Consider the following 22,717-nt stretch of genomic DNA (forward strand, 5'->3'; position numbering starts at 1 on the left):
TTACCTGGATTGGAAAAGATGTCTTGAGGCAAGGTTAGCAGAGCTGGGACTTTACTCTTTGGAGTGTAGAAGGATGAGAGGAGACTTGATAGAGGTCGACAAGATTCTGAGAGGCATAGATAGGGTGGACAACCAGCACCTGTTCCCCAGGACAGGATCAGCAAACACCAGAGGACGAGTGTCCAAAGTGAAGGGGAGATGTCAGGGCGGCCTGGAATGCCTTGCCAGGGATGGTGGTGGAGGTTGGAACATGAGGGATATTTAAGAGTCTCTTAGACAGGCACATGGATGGAAGAGGGTTAGCAGGTAGAGAGGGTTAGTTTTTTTTGGGGGGGGGTAGGTCAAACATGATGGGCTGAAAGGGCTGTCCTATTTCAGGAACCTTGCTGAGTGCAGGTCGAGGACGTCCACCACTCAGCCCTGATCAACACCATGAACTCACTCCCATTTGTCCACTGGCCGAAGGAACTGGAATGTTTTCCAGAGAAACTATTAACAAGGCCTTCAGGAAACCAGTGTTTTCAGGAGTGGGAAGGATTGGGGGGACCGAGAAGGTGGGAATGGACGGCACAGGGCCAGCCTTGGGGCAGTGGAGGGGCCGAACAGCCTGCTGTGCTCACCTCCTGCCGGACCAGCACCCAGTAATCATCCGCCTGCTGCCGGTCGATCTGCTCCAGCCGCTCGCTGCTCTCACTCATGCTGGCCCGGGCGGGGAGCGCCTCGGCTCGGCCGGGGCATCTGTCTCATCCCCTGGGCGCAGGGGAGCGGCCGGACCCGATGAGCGAGCGAGCGAGCGCCGCGCCCGCTTCTCCCCAGCCTTCGCCCTGACCTCACACCGCCCATTGTGACGGGCTCCGGCCGCCCGTGGTCGGTCTGGGACACCGGCGTCACGGCTCCGTGACCACCCCTTCACACAGGTCCCGTTGTGACCAATCAAGAACCAATCCAATCACTTGTGAGCAGTGGCCAGGTGTGACAATCAATGACCAATGACTAGTCATCAAGTAGTGACCAGAGACCAATGACCAGGCAGTGACCAATCAATGACCAATGACCAGGCAGTGACCAATCAATGACCAATGACCAGGCAGTGACCAATCAATGACCAATGACCAGGCAGTGACCAATCAATGACCAATGACCAGGCAGTGACCAATCAATGACCAATGACCAGGCAGTGACCAATCAATGACCAGGCAGTGACCAATCAATGACCAATGACAAGGCAGTGACCAATCAATGACCAATGACCAGGCAGTGACCAATCAATGACCAATCAGTGACCAATCAATGACCAATGACCAGGCAGTGACCAATCAATGACCAGGCAGTGACCAATCAATAGTGACCAATCAATGACCAGGCAGTGACCAACCAATGACCAGGCAGTGACCAACCAATGACCAGGCAGTGACCAATCAATGACCAGGCAGTGACCAATCAATGACCAGGCAGTGACCAGTGACTCTGGTGTTTGCTACCACGGGTGCTTGTGGAGGCCAGGTCGTTGCGTATATTTACAGCCTAGATTGAGCGGTATTTGAATAGTCAGGGTATCAAAGATGATGGGGAGTGGGGCTGAGTGGGAGAATTGACCAGTCAGGATGGAATGGCCGGGCAGACTCAATGTCTTACTTCACCTCCTATATCTTATGGTCCAGAGGAGAGAGCTCTCGTGCAGAGAAAATTTACAAGGATGTTGTTCAGACTGAGTGACAGGGGAAGGTTCAACTGGATAGGACTTTATTCCCTGGGGTGTAGAAGAATGAGGGGAGATTTGATCGAGGTATTTAAAATTATGAGGGGATGAACAGAGTCAATGTAGGTCAACTTTTTCCACTGAGGGGAGGTGAGATACAAACCAGAGGGGTGAAAGGGGAAATGTTTAGGGGGAACATGAGGGGTGGGAAACATGAGGCGGGGGGAACATGAGGGAGGGAACATGAGGGGGGAACATGAGGGGAGGGAAATGTTTAGGGGGAACATGAGGGGAGGGAAATGTTTAGGGGGAACATGAATGGGACAGGAGGGGGGGAATATGAGGTGGGGGAACATGGGGGGAAATGTTGAGGGGCAACATGAGGGTGGATGTTTAGGGGAACATGAGGGGGGGATTAATTAGGGGGAACATGTGGGGGGAAATGTTTAGGGGGTCAAGAGGGGGGAACATTAGGGGGACGGGGGGAAATGAGGGGGGAACATGAGGGGGGTAACATGTGGGGAGGAACATGAGGGGGGGGGAATGTTTAGGTGGAACATGAGGGGGGGAAGCACCTCACTGTTGATCATGAACAGCAATGGTCCCAACACTGACCTCAGTGACACTCTGCTCAACCCTGCTTCCTCACCAATGTTGATGCATTGGTAAAGAAAGTGCCCGAGTGAGGTTGCCTGAATTCCTCACCAACTCCCACCTGTTCACCAGGGAAAGAATCCTACCTGGACATGTCACTGCCCAGGGTGGGAACTGCTCTGCCCAAGACTGCAGGAAACGGCAGAGGGTTGTGAAGGTGGTTCAGACCCCCTTCCCTCCATCATACACCCCCTCCCCTTCATCAACTCCATCACAGACCCCCTCCCCTCCATCAACTCTATCACACACCCCCTCCATCAACTCCATCACACACTCCTCCCCTCCATCAACTCCATCATAACCCCTCCCCTCCATCAACTCTATCACACACCCAATCCATCAACTCTATCACACACTCCCTCCCCTCCATCAACTATCACACCCTCCCCTCCATCAACTCTATCACACACCCCCCTCCATCAATTCCATCACTCACCCCCTCCCCTCCATCAACTCCATCATAACCCCTCCCCTCCATCAACTCTATCACACACCCCCTCCATCAACTCTATCACACACCCCCTCCATCAACTCTATCACACACCCCCTCCCCTCCATTAACTCTATCACACCCCCCTCCATCAACTCCATCACACACCCACTCCATCAACTCTATCACACATTCCCTCCCCTCCATCAACTATCACACCCTCCCCTCCATCAACTCTATCACACACCCCATGTCCATCAACTCCATCACACACCCCCTCCATCAACTCTATCACACACTCCCTCCCCTCCATCAACTATCACTCTCCCCTCCATCAACTATCACACTCTCCCCTCCATCAACTCTATCACACACCCCCCCTCCATCAACTCCATCACACGCCCCCTCCATCAACTCCATCACACACCCCCTCCATCAACTCCATTACACACCCCCTCCCCTCTATCAACTCCATCATACCCCCTCCCCTCCATCAACTCTATCACACACTCCCTCCATCAACTCTATCACACACCCCCTCCATCAACTCTATCACACACCCCCTCCATCAACTCCATCACACACCCCCTCCATCAACTCCATCACACACCCCCTCCATCAACTCCATCACACACCCCTCTTCCGTCCATCGACTCTATCACTCACCCCTTCCCTCCCCTCCTGCATCTACATCCTGGTGATTCTGCCATGCCCGCGGGGAAAGGGATCTCAGGGTGATGTCATGTATGCCATCTGACAAGAAACGTGAACTTGAACTACCTCGCATCTCATCTCACCCCGGCCACACTCTCCTGTTGGAAGGATTATCGAGTGGGAGATTGCACCACCTGATCCAAGGACTGTTCCCCTCCTTCTGTAACCAGATTCCTGAGTGGACCCAAAAATAGACACCAATCTCTCTGGAACTCGGCACTGCGTCTTACTTGTGGTCCTATGTACGAGATGTTTCCTGGACTGCTCACAAAACAACCTCTTGAGCCTGAAATGCTGGCTTTGTATCTTTATCTATAAAGGGCGCTGTATGACCTGCTGAGTTTCTCCAGCGTTGAGTTTATACTTGAACCGCAGTGTCTGCAAACTTTCCTGTTTTACCTCTATCAGTGTGTCATTTTTTAATCTAAAAATATACTTTATTCACAATAAATTATTTATAAACCATTCAAGTCTTTTTACACTCATAACGTCAGTCATATCGCCACATCCTCATCAACGTACATCGTTACATTTGTTTCATCAGTACCCTGAGGCACCTTGTCATGTGGGTTGAGGGACTTCCCCTCAGTCTCTGCCCCTCAGTGCCTGGCAATGGGAGGACTCCAGACTGTGCTCCTTCCCATAGCGCCCTCACGTTGGCTGCGCCAAGCTTCAGTGTGGCTCCTGCAGTCTGGAATGTGCCAGTCGGCAGCGTCCCTTCACCGACTTCTCAGTCTGCTGGAAGACCAACAGGTTTGGGACGGTCTTCGAAGCTGAACGTTTGCTGTTGGGAACTGGGCAGGTTCCCACATGCTGTCCTGCTCCTCAACTATCATGTTCCCTGGCAGAGGCAGAGAAGCAGCAACTGTACCAGTCACTGGCTGCCGGCAGGTAACCGAACCAGCCCGCTCTTCTCTTGGCACTGCCGCGGTTCACGGGCTTCACGGATACACTGACATATGTCAACGCACACCGACACACGTACACACTCAAACACTCACAGACACCGACACACGTACACACTCAAACACTCACAGACACTCCGACACACGTACACACTCACAGACACACTGACACACGTACACACTCAAACACTCACACTCTGACACACGTGCACACTCACAGACACACGTACACACTCAGACACTCCGACACATGTACACAATCAAACACACACCAACACACGTACACACCAACACACGTACACACTCAAACACTCACAGACACACCGACACAAGTACACACTCACTGACACACATACACACTCAAACACACACCGACACACATACACACTCAGATACACACTGACACACTCAGTCACATGCCAGCACACTGACACATGTACACACTCAGATATACACTAACACATTGACATCCATACACACTCACACACAAACATACACACTCAGACAAACTGACCAGCATTTTAGTATACAGTACAGTACATCAAAGGAACAGGCCCTTCAGCCCAGGTGTCTATGCTGAACCTGATAGATATCTCCCCCCCCCCCAAAAAAAACCCTTCATATTCATGCCTCTTAACCACTACCACTGTACCTGCCTCTACTGGTACTCCTGGGCCTGGCAGCTCATTCCAGACCCCCATTACTCTATGTGCCAAATCATTGCCCTGCGCATCTCCTTTAAACCCCCTCCCCTCTCCCTGTTTAAATGCATGTCTGTTTAGGGAACTGTTTGGCTTAACCAGGATTAGAGTCCTGTCCCCTTCCAATCCTCCCTTCTTGTATCTCTGTACAACTTCCAATATTGTCTACCTGTTTAATTAACTACCAAATAATCTCGGCCTCCTCAGATACACAAGCTTGGGGCTGTTTTTCTGACTGTGTGTGAAAGTACGTGTGTGTGTGTATGCGTGCATGAGTGTGTGTGAGTATGGGTGTGTGTGAGTGTGTGTGTGAGTGTGTAAGTATGGGTGTGTGAGTGAATGTATGGGTGTGTGTGAGTGTGTAAGTATGGGTGTGTGAGTATGGGTGTGTGTGAGTGTGTAAGTATGGGTGTGTGAGTATGGGTGTGTGTGAGTGTGCGTGTGAGTGTGTAAGTATGGGTGTGTGAGTGAATGTATGGGTGTGTGTGAGTGTGAGTGTGAGATGGTGGGGCCACGGCCCGTTTCTCCCTCTTGCCGAAGCTCCGTCTCCCATTTTGCCGCCAGCGAGCGGCACCCACCCACTCAGCCCCTACAAGTTTAATGACGCGACCCAGCGCCAGGTCTGCTCTCAGTTTCCTCACCCACGCAGCTCCTCTCATTGTTTGATGTCGGCGAAGAATTTGCAATGCGGCTGAAGGTGCCTCCGGCCACAAACGTCGCTCCCTGCCTTGCCCCCAGACCCCTTTCTCCGGCACTTTGCCTCTTGAACTCCTTGTGTTTGTTTCTTGCGATTCAGGTTCCTGCCTGATGGTCCAACCTGTTCTGTGGCTCGTTGCCGCCAGCCTGGAGAGGAAGGGGGGGGGGGGGGAGACAGTGGAAGGAGCTGCAGTTTACCGCCTGCCCCCAGCTGCCCCCCCACTCCGCTCCACTCCGTCCTCCTCACACCGTACAAACTCTGCAGCCGGGTCCCCGTCCACTGGGAACAACCAAGGCACCGGAGGCTGCGACCCGGGGCAACAAACCACCTGCTGGAGGAAGAGGCTCCGGGCCGGAACCTGCACAAGGACGGAGAGGGAAGAGGGGAGAGTCGATGAAGGTGAGGGGACGTTGATGGGCAGGCGGAGGGGGGGTGGGAGGGGGTGTAGTAGGTGGGGAGGGATTAAAACGGAGCCAGATAGAGAAAGGGGAGAGGAGGGGAAGGAAGGAAGGAAGGAAGGGAGGGAAGGCAGAAAAGGGGGAGGGGAAGGGGAGGTAAGGGAGGAAGGAAGGAGCGGAGAGGGGGTTTCAGGGAAGGAGGGATGGGAGGGGGTGGGGTGAGGAAGGGGGAGATGAGAGGGTTAGAGGAAGAAAGGGGACGGAAGAAGGAAGGGGAGGGGAGAGGAGAGGATGGAAGTGAAAGGGAGGCAGAAGGGGACGGGAGGGGTTTGGAGGGGGAGGAGAGGGGACTGGAGGGTGACCGAGACCAGGAGGTATTGAGTGGAAAAGTTATGTGATGGACCGATTCTGGAAGCGGATGTCAGAAAGGTCGAGCTGGGGAGGGGAATGATCTGGGTGACGGCGGAGCTGGGGCACTGAGGAAAGAGGTGGGACGGATCAGAGAGAGAGAGGAGGCGCGGATGGGAGAGGCCCCCGGGATTGGAACATTCTCTGTCCAAACCATCGTGTTGCAGACTGCCCAGGCAGAATATGTGGGGTTGTTCCTCCAGTTTACGTTGGACCTCACTCTGGGAGTGGAGGACAGACAGGTCAGGATGGGAACGGGAGAGGGAGTTGAAATGGCAACATCCGGAAGCTCAGGATGCTCATTGTGGACAGAATGCAGTTGCTCTATGAAACAGACCCAAAGTCTCCATTGGTCTCACCGACGTCGAGGAGGCCACACCGGGAGCACCGAATGGAGTTGGTGAGGGTGGACGGGATGACTCTTTGCCTCATCTGGAAGGGCCGGTTGGGACTCTGCATGGTCATGGGGGGGGGGGGGGGCGGGGGGAAGTGTTTCACCTCCTGTAATTGCATGGGAAAGTACTGGGGATTATGGAGAGATGGGTGGGGAGGGATGAGCGGAAAAGGAGAGAGTGATCCCTGCAGAAGGGGGGAAGTGGTGGGAGGATTAGATGTATCTAGTGGTGGGGTCTAGCTGCATCTGGTGGAACTATCGCAGGGTGATGTGCTGAATGCAGAAGTCGGTGGGGTGAAAGGTGAGGAACACATTCCCCGTTCTGTTTGAGGGGGGGGGGGGGTATTAAATGGAACTAGACTGAGAAAATGGGGGAAGATGGCTCTGTTGCCAACAGTGGCGGGGAATCTGCACCCGCCCCCCAAAAGGACACGTTCAGATGTCCTGTAGTGGGAGGCCTCATCTGGAGAGCGGACGAGGCAGAAACTGGGAGAATGGGGTGGCAGGAGGAGTTGTCCCGCAGCCGGCAATGGTCCGTCAAGGATCATTTCCACCCGATAGGAGCGGGGCGCATGGGCCCGTGGCTTTGGCTGAGACACGTTGGGGTGACTGTGATGTCCTTTGTTCAGGGAGCGGAGGAGGGGTGGACATGTCCGAGCAGCGCCTCTCCCACCCAGAGCTGCGGTCTCGGCTGAAGGAAGCGCAGTGAGCGCTGGAGGAGCTCAGACGGAGCATCGTGAAGGAGCACGAGAGGGTCCTCAACATGTGCCAAGAGGCGCGGCTCCTGCTTCCGCAGCATCAGCCAGGTGGAGGAGGAGGGCGCCGAGTTGGAGCGGCGACTGGCGACCCTCACCCATCGCAACCAGACTCGCCTGCAGGAGGGCCTCGCCGAGATCCAGCGGAAGCAGGAGCAGATGTGGCAGCTTTGTGACCGGCTGCAGGCGCCGGTCCCGGCGACCGGCAGCGCGGACACTCACCGCCACGCAGGACAAGAGCGTGGATATCTCGCTGAAGGCGCCCCGGTTTGTGCCTCGGCCGCGACCTGGCCTGGCCCTGGGGCAGATCGTCTCCGACGAAAGGTCCGTCCGCTTCTCCGAGCCTGCCCTGTGCCCAGGCACCGGGGGCAAGCAGCGAGGCGCCGAACGGCGGCTCCGCTGCAGAGATCAGAGCCCCGGAGCGTGGGACAGGGACGGAGACCTCTCGAGTGGACGGCAGAGCCGAGCAGAGGTTCGCCATGTCTCCAAGTGTCTCGGATGTCTTACAGGGCAGCGTGGAGGGTCAGGGACGCTGGGGCAGAAATGGCTCAACGGGTCAGGCCGAAGACAAGACACTGGCCTCAACTCCGGGAAGGACGACGGGTGGACACGGGGGGACACTGAAGATTGTGTCCACGGCGCAAGCCTTACTGGAAAGGCGGGGGACCCGGAGCCCTCGCCCGATGCGCTCGTGGCACGAGAAGAGGTTTGGGGGAGGTGGGTCGCGGCGCCCTTCACATCCCCGGTCCCAGTCGGTCGCTGGACGCGGGCTCCGTGACTGCTTCGGAGGCCAGAGCCCCGCGTCCAACTGGCAGCCACGCTCCGGATGAAGTCTCCACACCCGGTCGTGACTCCCACCTCCCGAGACACCAGGAGCCACCGAGAGCCCTGCACCCAGAGACGGACACAGAGCGCTTCTCTGACCCCGTGGCTCCGGCCCGCGGGCCCGTGGCTCTGAGCACTTACCCCCTCCACCAGCCTCCCTCCCAAGTCAGAAGCCGTCACCGCGCTGACGAGTCCGAGCCTCCGAGGGACGGGCGGACAGACTCGCCGCTCAGCTCCCCGGCCGACGGTGGCTCTGTGTTCAGGGTGTCCAGGGTCTTCATCTCTGAAGAGGTCCCAGTAGGTTCCCGGTGTACCGAGCAGGGGAGCGCGCCCGACACCGACCGGAGCAAGGTGGAAGGTGCCAAGCCCTGCCAGCTGCCTGCTGCCAGCTCCGGCGTGTCAGGGCCATCAACCCACGGGAATTCCTTCAGCACAGAGCCGGCCGCGCAACGTTGCTCCGGGATCCCAGTCCGGGCCAGAGGGGCCGCAAACAGCTGCAGGAGACTGAAGAGGAGACCGTTCAGTCGGAGCTGTCTGGATCTCAGCACGAGCGGCGAAGCCCCAGCCCTGCGCCCGCCGACAGCGCACCCAGGGCCGGCGGACACAGCCAGTCTCTCCCAGAGATCGGCCTCGCCCAGCGAGAGCGTCGACTCCGCTGAGACTTTCCTGGATGATTCATCTGGAGGCTCCGGGGGGAGGCAGGAGACGACCTCGGGGCAGCGGGCTCAGTGAGTCTTCAGCGCAGAGGGAGCGCCGGCTCCCACATCACCAGGACCCCAGGGCGGGAGGTCAACGCAGCGGCTTCATCCAGGCTCCATCCTCGCCAAGATCCAGCGCTGAAGGCAGAGAGGGCGAAGCCTCCCGGACACCCGAGGGCAGCAGCAGCGGCGTTTCAGGCGAGACGAGCGGGCCGGGACCCCGAAGTCAAAGGGTCGCGGCTGAGCTGGGGGTCCCAGCCCAGCGGATCTCTCGACCTGCGCCACACCGTCGCCTCCCCGGAGCTGGGCAGGTGGGCCGCCCCTCGTCCCCGGAGCAGAAGCGAGGCCAACCCGAGCGGGGCTTGACGGGGAGCGGCGCCGTTCTGCAGGAACGGGAGGTTCGGCTGCGGCCGGGGAGACTTGAATCTCCCCTACGGCATTCACGCCGGCCGCCGTGTAGGCGGTGGATTACGGCAACCGGCGCCTGCAGGCCCGGGACCCGAACGGAGAGGCGAGCGCGCATTCGGCGGCGGCTGCTGGGCTGCGGCAACCGCTGGGGCGTGTGCATTGACGAGCGGGGCCGCCGTCACTCGCTGCCGCTCTTCCCGGCGCAGGGCGGCGCCTGTGCCGTGGGGCAGAGTGGCCTCAGCAGCCCGCGGGGCTCGGCGCTAGTGCGGCACGGCCGTGTGGCCGTGATGGACAGCATGCACAACTCCATCCAAGTGTTTCGCTACCTGTAGCGCGGGCGGGCCAGTCCGCAGGGGCCTGCCCAGTTCACGGTGCTACCTGCCCGGCTCTGAGCCAGAGTCGGGGTCCTGAGGAGAAGCGAACCCGCCAGTCGTCCGGACACGCCGTTGTGGTCGGGTTTAGCGCCCTGCGGCGAGCGGGGTCCCCGGTGGAGGTCACTACACTCAGGAGCCCTCAGGGGACCTGGGTGGAGGGTGCTGCACCGAGCAGTGCCCAGTCACCGTGTCCTGAGACGGTTCACCGACACCCCGGCCTCCTGCGGCCTGGAGGAGAGGGGGTCCCACACCTTTGTGGAGTGTGTGTGAGGTTGTAGCCCCTCTTCGCCCACCTGAAGGGGTGGCTCCTCAAATTCTAGTTGCACTTCAGCCCCACGCTCCTGATCGACGGCCGCCCGGTGCGGACGGGGCCGGACGTTCGGTCGATCTCCTCATGGGGTTGGCGCAACTGGCTGTTCATGGGTCGAGGCGGTGGGCAGAGAGGGGTGGGGGGGGGGGGTGTTGGGGAGAGCTGACTGCCTGCCAGTCTTTCGGGGAGACGTCCGGGCCGTGAAGTGTTGGAGCGAGAGGGAATGGCCCCGCACTAGTTGATGATGAAAATCGTGGTTGAATTTGACGTGTCAAACTGTGTCATAGAGGGGTGGTCGCCATCACTGCCTCTCGTGGGTTTGTTGCCCCATGTTACGGGGGGTTTGGTTGTAGATCCGTGGGGTTTTGTGTTTGTAACATTGTTGTTTGTGTTAAAATAAAACTGGGGGGTGAAGCAGGGAACGGGTGGGTGGCCGTGGGACTGAGTCAGGGTCGGGGGTCCTGGAGGAGGAGCAGCGGGGGCGGGAGGCTGCTGTGGACATATTCAGGGAAACTCCCACCGCCCGCCACATCCTATCAAGACCCCGAGCCCAGCGCCGACCTCGGAAGGAGATCCAGAATGAGGAGGGATCTCACGGAAGGTGCTTCTCCCGGCCGAACGGACCACGACCCAGGCGCCAGGATCTCAGCTGAGCGGGGACGGGTTCATTCGGAGGCGGCCAACTTTACGGGAAGGGGCCTTGAACCCATCCAAGAGGTGGACACACTTCTAGGCATTACTGGCAACGGGAGGTGGGGTGGGGGGGGGGGGGGGTGTGTGGCGATGTGAACATGACACCCGGATCATCCGCGACCGCGTCAATCACTCAGTCGGCATGGCAGGCCAGTCCCATTCGTGCCGTGGAAATCCTCCGACCCATAAATCTACCTCAATGTCCCCTGAACTTAGTAATCGTCCCCACTTCCACAGCTTCCAGATACGACCCCTCCCCCCCATCACATGAGTGAAAATGTCACCCCTCAGTTCCCTCTTCAACCCTAAACTCTTCTCACTTAAACTTGTTCTCGAATAATCTCTCCCAGAAAACAGACTGTGAGCGTTCCCTTTATCTGTGCAAAGCCTTTTAGAACCCTTCCTCTGCCTCCCACCCACACCCCAGCGAATAGCCTGTCCAACCTCCTGATACCCTGTTAGGACCTAAGCATTGGAGTAGAAGTAGGCCATTCAACCATGATCCCCACTGCCCGGCCTTCTCCCCATCACCTCTAATCAAGAACCGATCAATCTCTGCCTTAAATACACCTAATGAACCGGCCTCCACCACCACCCTGGCAACAAATTCCACAGATTCACCTCTCTCTGGCTGAATAAATTAATCCGCTTCTCTGTTTTAAGACCACCGTGGGAAACAATCTTTCTCCATCTACACTGTCCACGCCTTTCAACCTTCGAAATGTTTCAACGAGATTTCCCCTCATTCTCCCAAATTCCAACTATTACAGGCCAAAAACTGTAAACGGGACAAAAACACAAAAACCAGACTGGTCGTTTCCTGCTTCGCCCGTCCCTCCTTCCATTCGTCTCCTCCAAGTCGCAGGCACCCAACTGCGCCGTGGTGGGGCCACCTTTGCTGGTGTCCTCACGAGGGTGGGGGCACTAACAAGCTTTGTCCACTGGTCTGCGTGCTGCTTACAGACGATTTGAACAGAGCTTCGGTCCCGTTAGTTTCTCTCGAAGAGGTGTCTTCAGTCAAGTGTCGTCCACCCCTCCAGAACATTAATGTCTCAGCTGGGAGCGGCAGGGACTCAGTTCCAGCCACCGATCAACGAGGTCCCTGCCAACGTAGCGGACACGAGGTAACGCCAAGGGTCGGGGAGGACCCCTCCCCCCTCAGTGACCGGAGCAGGACATCAGGGGAACGTGGTCCAATCTCTGTGCACAGCCATTGAAACACGTGCGAAAGTCAGCACCGGGCCCGCATCTGTCCACACCACCCCCAGGCCAAGGCGTCGCTGCGTTTCTTGGACGGCGCCAGGCCTAACCCGGAGTTTGGCGCTCCCTCTGCGCTGCGGTGAGGAGGTGCGATCCCCTTCTCCCCACCGGTATCCGTGTGTGTCTGCAGGCATTCAAACCCAGAGATAGAAGCGACGCGGTTCAACCAAAGCCTCCAGTGGGGCGAGATTTATCCCAAACCATTACAGTATCAAAAGCAGAGAGGTGAGCGCAGCATCACGCTGCTGATGTCCCGCCAGGGAACCGCGTAGAAAAGGTAAAAAAAGAAACCGTCCATGGCTGGCCAGCAACTGCGCTACCCCGCACAGAAGAATCAGGGAGACCTCAGGACACGGGAAAACCGCAGCCGAAATCACTGCAGGGTCGAGGTTGGAGCCCGGACCCCATCCACGTGGCACCACCAAGTCTTCAGCTGATCAACGCCACCCCTCGGGAGGAGTCCTGGAATCCGTTCCCCCCCCCCCCCCCCCACCCATGCCTGGGGACCTGGCACCCACCGTTATCTGGGAAGGAAAGGACTCTCTGAGTCACATCAAGGGTTAAACTCAACCGTAGCTTGTGGGAGAACTTCCCCACAAGAGTCCAGCCCGTCCCCGATCTCTCCATGTCTGGCTACGTGATGCCCAGATTGGGGCAGGCCCCACGGCTGTCCCAGAGAAGGTTCCTTCCTCCGCCAGCGCTGCGTGGCGGGGCCGGGAGCAGCTTTAGTGCAAGGACCCGGTCCTGGGGAGGTGGAGCTGGGACTCGCACCAGGGCCGCAGCCAGATGTCCCAACCGCGTAGAAACGCAGTTGGGTTTCCAAACACAACTTGATCCCATACACATATCCCAAACGCAAAACCTGTACACAGACCCAAACAGTCCCTTCACCAAATATCTCCCCAAACCCCCCGATCTATGTAAAACGTGAATCAACCACCGCCAGCAAGCCGGCACCTGCAGCGGTGATGTTGGGTACGGGTCTTCCCCCAGTCCGCCCCTAGTCTCCAGGCTTTTGCATTGGCAGGGGCCGACCCCTGGGTTGCAGCAGGAATCACCCCGGTTCAGCACTTCACACCCAGGCCCTGTTAAAGTTGATGCTGGAAACTTGCGTCCTCACACCAGGACGGGCGCTGAATACTATCCAGACGCAAGCCTGGTCCACTCCAGACCGGCAGGACCAGCTCACGGAGCGCAGCTCCCCAATCCATTCAGGATTGTCCCACACAGCAGGTCCCGAGGGAGAACGGCTGGAGGCCGCAGTCAATAATGCACCGAGGAATCTCCCCGTCAACGAATCTCCACGAGCAGTCGCTCTGCCAGGAACAGAGAAAAGACGGTTCAGAATCTGCAGCCTCCCCGTCACTGCCGGGGGGGGGGGGGGGGGGGTGGGCGCCAAGCCAAGGGAGCGCAGCAATATGGGAGGGGATGCTGAAGGCGGTGTCGCGGGAGGAGTCGTGCCGAGGAAGGGATGCTGTGAGGGAACGTCGTGCTCCTGCAAGGGAGGTGCTGAGGGAGCGTCGCGCTGTTCAACAGTGTGCTGAGGGAGGGGCAGTGCCGAGGGTGCGCCGCGCTCCAGGAGAGACGGTGCCAAGGGAGTGATGAGGGAGCGCCGCGCTTCGGGAGAGGCCACCTGGTCTCATGAATGCGTTTGTAAAATGGGAACGGGGAGGTGCTGGAGGCGAGGTTTGAGTCAGTCGCGGGGAGCTCAGGGTGACCCCAGGAACCCGAGCCAACGGCACCACCCTCTGACCGCGGTTCGTGCCTGGCGACAGGAGATGGTCAATAACTGGCGGCGGGCCACATAAATCGATGCAGGGCCCAATCCACCGGTGTTTGCGTTGGGCGGGATGGTGCATTGAACAGGAAGAATAACGAAGGGGTCATTACAATGGTTTGTATAGTGCACAGTGAGGATCTGAAAGTGGGTCAAGGGAAGGCAGTTGGAATTTAACTGGGACAAGTGCGAGGCGGAGTTACTCGGTGAATGACAGGGCCCTGGGGTGAGTGGTAGAAGGGGGAGACGTGGGTGGGGAGGGGAGAAGAGGGGCTGGGTGCATAGTTCCCTGCCTCAGCTAGTCAAGAAGGCGTTTGACACGGTGCCCTTCATCGGCCAGGCCACCGAGTACAGGGACAACTAGACCAAGACTTGGTGTTCTGTATCCAGCTCTGCACTCGCAGCTCTTACCAGGGTGTTGTGAATCTGTTCTGTACCGACATGCCTGCCCATGGCTTCATGTGCTGCCAATCCAAGACCACCCGTAGACTGGAGGATCAACACTTGATTCCCCGTCTGGGCCCTCGCCGACCGCACGGCATTAACACCGACTTCTCTGGTTTCCACCAGCCCACACCCCGTTCTGCCTCCCCTATCTCTTTTCTCCAGCTCCTTTCCTCTCTATTCAGAGTCCCCCTCCCCCCTTATCCACCTATTACCTCCTGTCTGTGGGACAGTGTTCCTCCCCCGATTTGATTCAGGCGCCTACTGACATTTCGCTCAGACCTTAATGAGGGAGGGGCTCAAGCCTGCAACGTTGGTTATGCAGCTTTGCTGTATAAAGTGCACGGCTGGACCTGCTGAGTTGATGCTTCCTGCAACCGTGGGTGCACGGGGTCTGTGGCAGTGGATGGGACTGGGTCGGACAGTCTGGCCGTGGGGGTTACAGCCAGAAACTGCAGCGTGGCCTGATCAACACCCTGCAGGCAGAGTTAGAAACACAAAGGCAAGTGTCCTCCCAAATCCTGCCACTTCCCGCCGAGTGCGGGCTCACAAAACACCAGATCGTCACGACGTCTTCACTAAAGTGCGAGTGTGGCCAATTCACTTCAATGTTTGATCAAATTACAGCCCAGCTCCTTCCCAGAAAAACACAGCCTTTAATTCTGGATTGCTTGGACGCACCAAAGAATTCAGCTGCCTGGTCAACTCGAAGAGCGTCAAGACGGTATCTGCCTCTGGGCCGACTGCCTTTTACGTCCCGTGGATGCGTTTGACCTGCTGAGTTTCTCCAGCACCTTTGTATTTTTACTTCAAGCTCGGTGTCTGCAGACCTTACTGCTTTACAAGGATGCGGCTGGAACTGGGAGCTTAAGGAGAGGCTGGGAGTTTTCTCCCCGGAGAGTCGGGACCTGAGGCGAACAGAGGGGATCAGAAAGTCACGAGGGCCGCTGTATTTTTCCCTCCAGGGTAGGAATCAGGTTTAAAGGGAGAGAGATTTAAAGGGAACCCAAGTCCATCTTCTTCACACAGAGTGGTGGGTCGTCTGAGCGGCCAGAGCGGAGAGTTACTCCACCTGGAAGATGTTTGGAGGGAACCAAGGGAAGAGGCCAAAGGCGAGCCGGACGGGGCATCTGAGCCAGAGAGCGGGTCGAGAGGGAAGAGACGGACAGAATCACCCCATTCTGAGCCTCGGGCACCCCAAACCCCGCCTTACCCTCACAACGGGGTCTCCTTCTTGCAGCTGAAGCCACTGGTCGGACCCTCGAACTGCAGCTTGATGGCCTGCTTCAGGTTGAGCTCGGGGTCCAGGCTGGTGATGGCGATCAGCGGCCCCGCACCGCAGAGCTTCCGAGGGGAGGTCTTGGGGCCGCCGTTCCCGCAGCTCGGCGTCCCGTTCCGCCGGTCCTGCGGCGCCGGGCGCCGCTCCACCGGAGTCGGGCTGTTGGCCTGCGAGAGCCTCGGGCTGCCAGGCGCCTCGCGGTGGGGGCTGGCGTGCGGCGGCGCCGCCGGGGCCCGGGGCAGCGTGGAGCCGGGCGCGTGCTGCTGGGCGAAGCTGAGGCCGTCGACGGGCGCAGTGGACAGCGAGGGCGACGCGGACGCGGCGAGCGTGGAGGGCGGCGACTCGCGCTGCTCGCCGGTGGGGTCCGGGGCCCCGGGGCTGGGGGAGCGCCGGGAGGCGGCTGCCGGCGCCAACGGGCCGTTGAAGGGCGGCGCGCCGAACCTCTGCAGCAGCGCCATGACCTGGGTCTGGCCGCGCCTGGCCGCCACCTTCATGGGCGTGCGGCCATACTGGTCGGCGTGGTGGGCGTCGGCGCCCTCCTCCAGCAAGATGCGCACCACCTCGGCGTGGCCCTCCTGCGCCGCGATGCCCAGCGCCGTGGCGCCCTGACGGCAGGCCTGTTCCACCGGGGCCCCGGCGTCGAGGAGGGCGCGCAGCACGGCGGCGTGGCCCTGCCAGGCGGCCGAGTGCAGCGCCGAGCGCCGCTCGTGGTCCAGCGCGTTGACCTGGGCGCCGGCCTCAAGCAGCAGGCCGACCAGCTCCAGGTCCCCCTGCCAGCTGCAGACGTGCAGCGCCGTGCGGCCGGCCGCGTCCCGGGCCTCCAGGTCGGGCGGGCCGGCCTCCAGCAGCAGGCGCACCATGTCCCGCCGGGGCTCGAGCGCCAGCAGGTAGAGCAGCGGCCTGCCGTCCGCGTCCACCACCTCCGCGCTCGCCCCCCGGCTCAGCAGCAGCCGCGCCGCCTCGCCGTGGCCCTCCAGCGCCGCCGCGCACAGGCAGGTGCGGCCGTCGGCGCCGCGGGCCTCCAGGGGCGAGCCGCGCTCCAGCAGCAGCCGCAGGCAGTGGACGTGGCCCTCCTGCGCCGCCAGGAGGGCGGGCACCCGGCCGTCGTGGTCCCGCTCGCCGACCCGCGCGCCGTGCTCCAGCAGCGCCCGGCACACGGCGCCGTGGCCCTCGAAGCAGGCCGCGTGCAGCGGCGTCCAGCCCAGGTCGTCTCGGTGGTTCTCGTCCAGGCCGCGCTCCAGCAGGGCGCGCACCGCGGCCGGGCGGCCGTGCGCGGCCGCCGCCCCCAGCGCCGTGCGCCCCTCGCCGTCCAGCGAGTCCACGGCCGCGCCCCACTCCAGCAGCGTGCGCACCGCGGCGGCGTGGCCCAGCGAGGCGGCGGCCAGCAGCGGCGTGCGCCCCGCCGGCGCCGCCTCGTTCACGTCGGCGCCGGCCTCCAGCAGCAGGGCCACCACGTCGGCGCGGCCCTCCAGCGCTGCCAAGAGCAGCGGGCTCAGGCCGTCGCGGTCGCGCTGGCCCACGTCGGCGCCGGCCTCCAGCAGCAGGGCCACCACGCCGGCGTCGCCGCGGCCGGCGGGCACGCAGAGCGCGGCCACCGACAGGGCCGAGCGGCCGTCGCGGTCGCGATGGTTGACGCCGGCGCCGTGCCGCAGCAGGATCTCCGCCGTGTCGCGGTGGCCCGCGGCGGCGGCGGCGATCAGCGGCGTGCGGCCGTCGCGGTCCTCCCGGTCGACGCCGGCGCCGCGCCGCAGCAGCGCCAGGACGATCTCGTCGTGGCCGCCCCGGGCGGCGGCCCGCAGCGCCGTGCGCCCGTCCGCGTCCGCGGCGTCCACGTCCGCGCCGCCGGCCGCCAGCAGCGCGTGCACCGCGGCGGGGTGGCCGCCCCAGGCGGCGGAGCGCAGAGCCGTCCAGCCCCGGCGGTCGGCGTGCTGGAGGCGGGCGCCATGCGCCAGCAGGCACTGCACCACCTCGGCGTGGCCCAGGCGGGCGGCCAGGGTGAGCGGCGTCTGGCCCTGCTCGTCCTCCGCCTCCAGCTCGGCGTCCCGCGCCAGGAGCAGCTTCACCGCGTCCAGGCTGCCGCCGAGGGCGGCGCGGGCCAGCGGGGTCCGGCCGCGGGAGTCCCGCCGCTGCACGCTGGCGCCGCTCTCCAGCAGCGCCCGCACCGAGCCCTCCCGCTCCGGGGCGCCGTGAACGAGCGCCGCCGAGTCGGGCCGCTGCTGCTCGCCCGCGGACGCGCCGGCCTTCAGCAGGACCTGCAGCACCTCCTGCTCGAGGGGAGGCGCGCCGGCCGGCGGGGTCTCTCCGCCCAGCGGGGCCCCGCACCACACCATCCAGAGCGCCAGGCCCCAGGGCTCGGGCAGCAGCCGCGAGTGCACCAGGTGCCGCGCCAGCTCCTGCACCTGGGCCGGCCGCAGTCGGCCAGCCTGGAGGCTCAAGCCCATGGCCAGCAGGGCGTGACCCTGCGCCGCGCTGCACAGGTACCGCTGGGTGCAGTGTTTCACGTCGAGCAGCCACTCGGCGAAGCTGTGGTGGAAGAGCAGCCGCGTGTCGTGGGGCCCGGGCCGCAGGAGGGGCGCCACCGCCTGCAGCCGGCGCTGGAAGTCGGCCTGGCTGAGGCTGCGGCAGCGGCTCCACACGGCCCGGTAGAGCTGCGGCAGGCTGAGCGGAGAGCGGGCGGCCAGCAGCGCGTTCAGGAGGGGCTGCACCTTGGCGAAGAGCTTGCGGCTGAAGAGGCGCTGGCACATCCAGAGGTAGAGGCCGTGCAGGGTGCCGGGGATGTGGCGGATCTCCCGCAGCGCGACGCGCCCGTCCCGCACGCCGTCCAGCACCCGCTCCAGGTACAGGAAGCAGCCGGTGCTCTTGATGTGCAGCAGGTTCAACATCTCGGCCGTCTCCCGGCTCAGGTGGCGGCGCAGCGCGGCCTCGCGGTCCAGGCGGCTCAGGATGTACTGCTGCACGTCCTGCACCGTGTGCGGCTTGCGGAGGTCGTCCAGGCACAGGCGGCGGAACCCTGCGGAGACGGGGAAGCGGCTGAGTGGGTGGGTGCAAGGGCTGCGAATGCTCCGGGGACGGGCCCCGCCCCCAGGGATAGGCCCCGCCCCCAGGGACAGACCCGCCCTCAACCCCGTCCCCAGGGACAGGCCCCGCCCTCAGCCCCACCCTCAGGGACAGACCCGCCCTCAGGGACAGACCCGCCCCCAGGGACAGACCCGCCCCCAGGGACAGACCCGCCCCCAGGGACAGACCCGCCCTCAACCCCGTCCCAAGGGACAGGCCCCGCCCTCAGCCCCACCCTCAGGGACAGACCCGCCCTTAGGGACAGACCCGCCCTCAGGGACAGACCCGCCCTCAACCCCGCCCCCAGGGACAGACCCACCCTCAACCCCACCCCCAGGTACAGACCCGCCCTCAGCCCCGCCCCCAGGGACAGACCCGCCCTCAGGGACAGACCCGCCCTCAAGGACAGACCTGCCCTCAGGGACAGACCCGCCCTCAACCCCGTCCCCAGGGACAGACCCGCCCCCCAGGGATAGGCCCCGCCCTCAGGGACAGGCCCCGCCCCCAGGGACAGACCCGCCCTCAACCCCGTCCCCAGGGACAGGCCCCGCCCTCAGCCCCACCCTCAGGGACAGACCCGCCCCCAGGGACAGACCCGCCCTCAGGGACAGACCCGCCCTCAGGGACAGACCCGCCCCCAGGGACAGACCCGCCCTCAGGGACAGACCCGCCCTCAACCCCGCCCCCAGGGACAGACCCACCCTCAACCCCGCCCCCAGGTACAGACCCGCCCTCAGCCCCGCCCCCAGGGACAGACCCGCCCTCAGCCCCGCCCTCAAGGACAGACCTGCCCTCAGGGACAGACCCGCCCTCAACCCTGTCCCCAGGGACAGACCCGCCCCCAGGGATAGGCCCCGCCTTCAGGGACAGACCCGCCCTCAGGGACAGGCCCCGCCCCCAGGGACAGACCCGCCCTCAACCCCGCCCTCAGGGACAGACCCACCCTCAACCCCGTCCCCAGGAACAGACCCGCCCTCAACCCCGTCGCCAGGGACAGACCCGCCCTCAGGGTCAGACCCGCCCTCAGGGACAGACCCGCCCTCAGGGACAGGCCCCGCCCCCAGGGACAGACCCGCCCTCAACCCCGCCCCCAGGGACAGACCCACCCTCTGACCCGCCCCCAGGGACAGACCCGCCCTCAGGGACAGACCCGCCCTCAGGGACAGACCCGCCCTCAACCCCGTCCCCAGGGACAGCCCCGCCCCCAGGGACAGGTCCCACCCCCAAGGACAGGCCCCGCATCCAGAGACAGGTCCCACCCCGGAAAAGTCCCCACCATCAGTCCCACCCCCAGGGACAGGTCCCGCTTTCAGAGATAGGCCCCGTCCTCAGTGACAGGTCCCACCCTAGCACAGGCCCCGCCCCCAGGGACAGCCCCCGCCCCAGGGACAGGCCCCACCCCCAGGGACAGGTCCCACCACATCCCGGTACAGGCCCCGCCCTCATCCCCACTTCCAGACACAGGCCCCGCCCCCAGGACCCACCCTTGGACCTGCTTCCGGATGTGCAGGCCCTGGCCCCATCCCCACCCCTGGCACATGTCCCACCCAGGGACAGGGCCTCAGCCACGTTTCCATGGTCCGGCCCCACCCCATTCCACCCTCTCAGGCACCACTCCCACTCTACAAGCACTGCCCTCAGCCCAGGTTCCAGAAAGGCTCTATCCTTGGCTGGCTTCCAGAGACAGGCACCGCCCCCAGGGACAGCTCCTTCCACCCCAGGGGAGGCCTCACCCTCAGCCACCTTTCCAGAGACTGGCCCTGCCCCATCCCACCCTCTGGCCTCCCCCAAGGACATGCCCCACCTCTTCGAATAGACCCCAGCCTCAGCACTTGGCATTGCCTCCAGGCACAATTCCTGTCCCCAGCCACAACGAGGATCAGTGTGTGTGGGACCCGTCCCCTAGTGAGGATCAGTATGTGGGACCCATCCTCCAGAGAGGGTCATTGAGTGTCGGAACCGTCCGCCAGTGAGGGTCAGTGTGTGTGGGATCCGTCCCCCAGTGAGGGTCAGTGCGTGTGGGACCCGTCCCCCAGTGAGGGTCAGTGTGTGTGGGACCAGTCCCCTAGAAGAGGGTCATTGCGTGTGTGACCCAACCCCCAGTGAGGGTCAGTGCATGTGGGACACGTCCCCCAGAGAGGGTCATTGTGTGTGGGTCCCATCCCCCAGTGAGGGTCAGTGTGTGTGGGACCCGTCCCACAGTGAGGGTCAGTGTGTGTGGGACCTGTCCCCCAAAGAGGGTCAGTGTGTGTGGGACCCGTCTCCCCCACCTCCCCTCGCCTTCTTGCCTCACCTGTAAACATGCGACTGACGGCCTTGTTCTCTTTGCGTACTGAGCAGACGACCAGTAACCAGGAGGGGAAGAGCTCATGCTGATTGGCCAGGAGCTCAGCGATGCTAAGACTCGGTCCTGAGGGTTTGCATTCAGGGTCACGGCAGCTCTCGCCCTCGTCGATGGAATCCACCAGTAGCAGGAGGGTCTGGGCAGGGGGATCGAGGTCCAACAGAGGGAGGAGTACAGCTCTGCAGCAGGGAAAAGGAGCAGGTCAGAGCTGGCATCAGGTGCACACCTTTCTCTCCCCCCAAACCCCAACCATGACTTACTGGGGTTGGCAGCCTTCATATCAGAGTATGGGGCGAGTGAGTGCCTGCATCAGGTTGGATGGGGAGGGGAGAGATGGGGGTGGGAGCAGTGAGTTACAAGGAGGGGTATTTAGGGAGGGTGGTCAGGAAGGGGAGTAGGTAGGGGAGTTTGGGATTATTGCACTTCTCACTGTGATCCCCTCACTTAGTAGTGCACCTCCCACAATGTGTCCCTCCCTCAGTGTGGATGTTTCATGGTGCAGTAGTGCGCAGCTCGAGGGTGACTGAGGTGGAGGGACCATGCCGGTGGGGGCAAAGGGTGTGTGAGGAAACTGCAGGCTGCCTCACCAGCCCCGTGAACCATGCTGTGCTGTAATGACACTCATTGGGTGAGATCCCGTGGGCCCGGACAGGCACATGACCTGCACATGCGTGAGCTGAATATGGAGTCTTCTGCCTGTGAGGCAATGTGAGTCGAAGCTGTGTGAACACACCCTGCCTCACCGACACGCAGCAACTCCTTACGTGCAGCAAGGAACAGCTGGTTCATCTGAACCCTCGCCCCAAGGCACAGGTTTAGGGCATGTTGGTGTGGGGGGGGGGGGTCCGTCAAGGGTAATTCAGCCCAGGGAAGACCTGGTTTGTACTTTACCACCACCCAACCCAGAAAGAATGCAGGTGACATGTAAGCTCAGCGGTACACCCCTCTCTGGGGTCACGCCCCCAGCATCATGACCAGGATCACGACCCCTCCCAACACACCAACCCGGAGTCAAGAACTCTACCACACCCCATCCCGGGGTTACGAACCCAACACTTCGATGTCACAACACTGACAGTCTGAGCCCCGGTCACGACCCCAACATCAGGTGAGGGGAAGGGGCTGAGGGAAGGGAAGGAGAAGGGGGGGTACAGGAAGAGGAGCGAGGGGGAAGGAGGGTGAGGGAGGGGGTGAGGGAAGGGGTAAATGGATGAAGGGGGTTGAAGGGAGGGGGTCGAGGGAGCCTGTACAGGGACAATCTCTTGAGCCAACTGGTCTAAATCAAATTAAATCTCTGTTGCACCTGGCAGATATCTCACCATCTCCCTCATATTCATGACATTAAAACCATAAAACATAGGAGCAGAAATAGTCTATTCAGCCCATTGAGTCTGCCCCATCATTCAATCATAAGGTAATCCATTTTCCCGCTCAGCATCTTCTTCTCGGCCTTCTCCCCATAACCATTGATGCCCTGGCTAATCAAGAACCCA

The 22,717-nt window shown here is 61.5% G+C and overlaps 2 protein-coding genes across 7 annotated transcripts in view; both read right to left on the reverse strand.

Moving 5' to 3' along the window:
* The window catches only part of LOC138739701 (uncharacterized), a 45,602-nt gene extending 44,611 nt beyond the window's left edge, over window positions 1-991 (reverse strand). For all 3 annotated transcript variants that reach the window (XM_069892283.1, XM_069892284.1, XM_069892282.1), the window contains exon 1: window positions 621-991. In XM_069892283.1, coding sequence (XP_069748384.1) covers window positions 621-698 — 78 coding nt within the window. In that variant the 5' untranslated portion in view covers window positions 699-991. The remainder of the gene's footprint in view (window positions 1-620) is intronic.
* A 12,557-nt stretch (window positions 992-13,548) lies between these two features.
* The window catches only part of LOC138739700 (ankyrin repeat domain-containing protein 50-like), a 29,829-nt gene continuing 20,660 nt past the window's right edge, over window positions 13,549-22,717 (reverse strand). For 3 of the 4 annotated variants that reach the window (XM_069892279.1, XM_069892278.1, XM_069892280.1), the window contains exons 3-4: window positions 21,174-21,403; window positions 15,084-18,833 (exon numbers count right to left, since the gene is read on the reverse strand). In XM_069892279.1, coding sequence (XP_069748380.1) covers window positions 15,760-18,833; window positions 21,174-21,403 — 3,304 coding nt within the window. In that variant the 3' untranslated portion in view covers window positions 15,084-15,759. Of the gene's footprint in view, window positions 13,640-15,083; window positions 18,834-21,173; window positions 21,404-22,717 lie in introns of those variants that run through there. The other variant, XM_069892281.1, reaches the window with a different exon arrangement.

The sequence above is a fragment of the Narcine bancroftii genome, chromosome 7, assembly GCF_036971445.1.
Source record: "Narcine bancroftii isolate sNarBan1 chromosome 7, sNarBan1.hap1, whole genome shotgun sequence".
NCBI classification, from domain to species: domain Eukaryota; kingdom Metazoa; phylum Chordata; class Chondrichthyes; order Torpediniformes; family Narcinidae; genus Narcine; species Narcine bancroftii.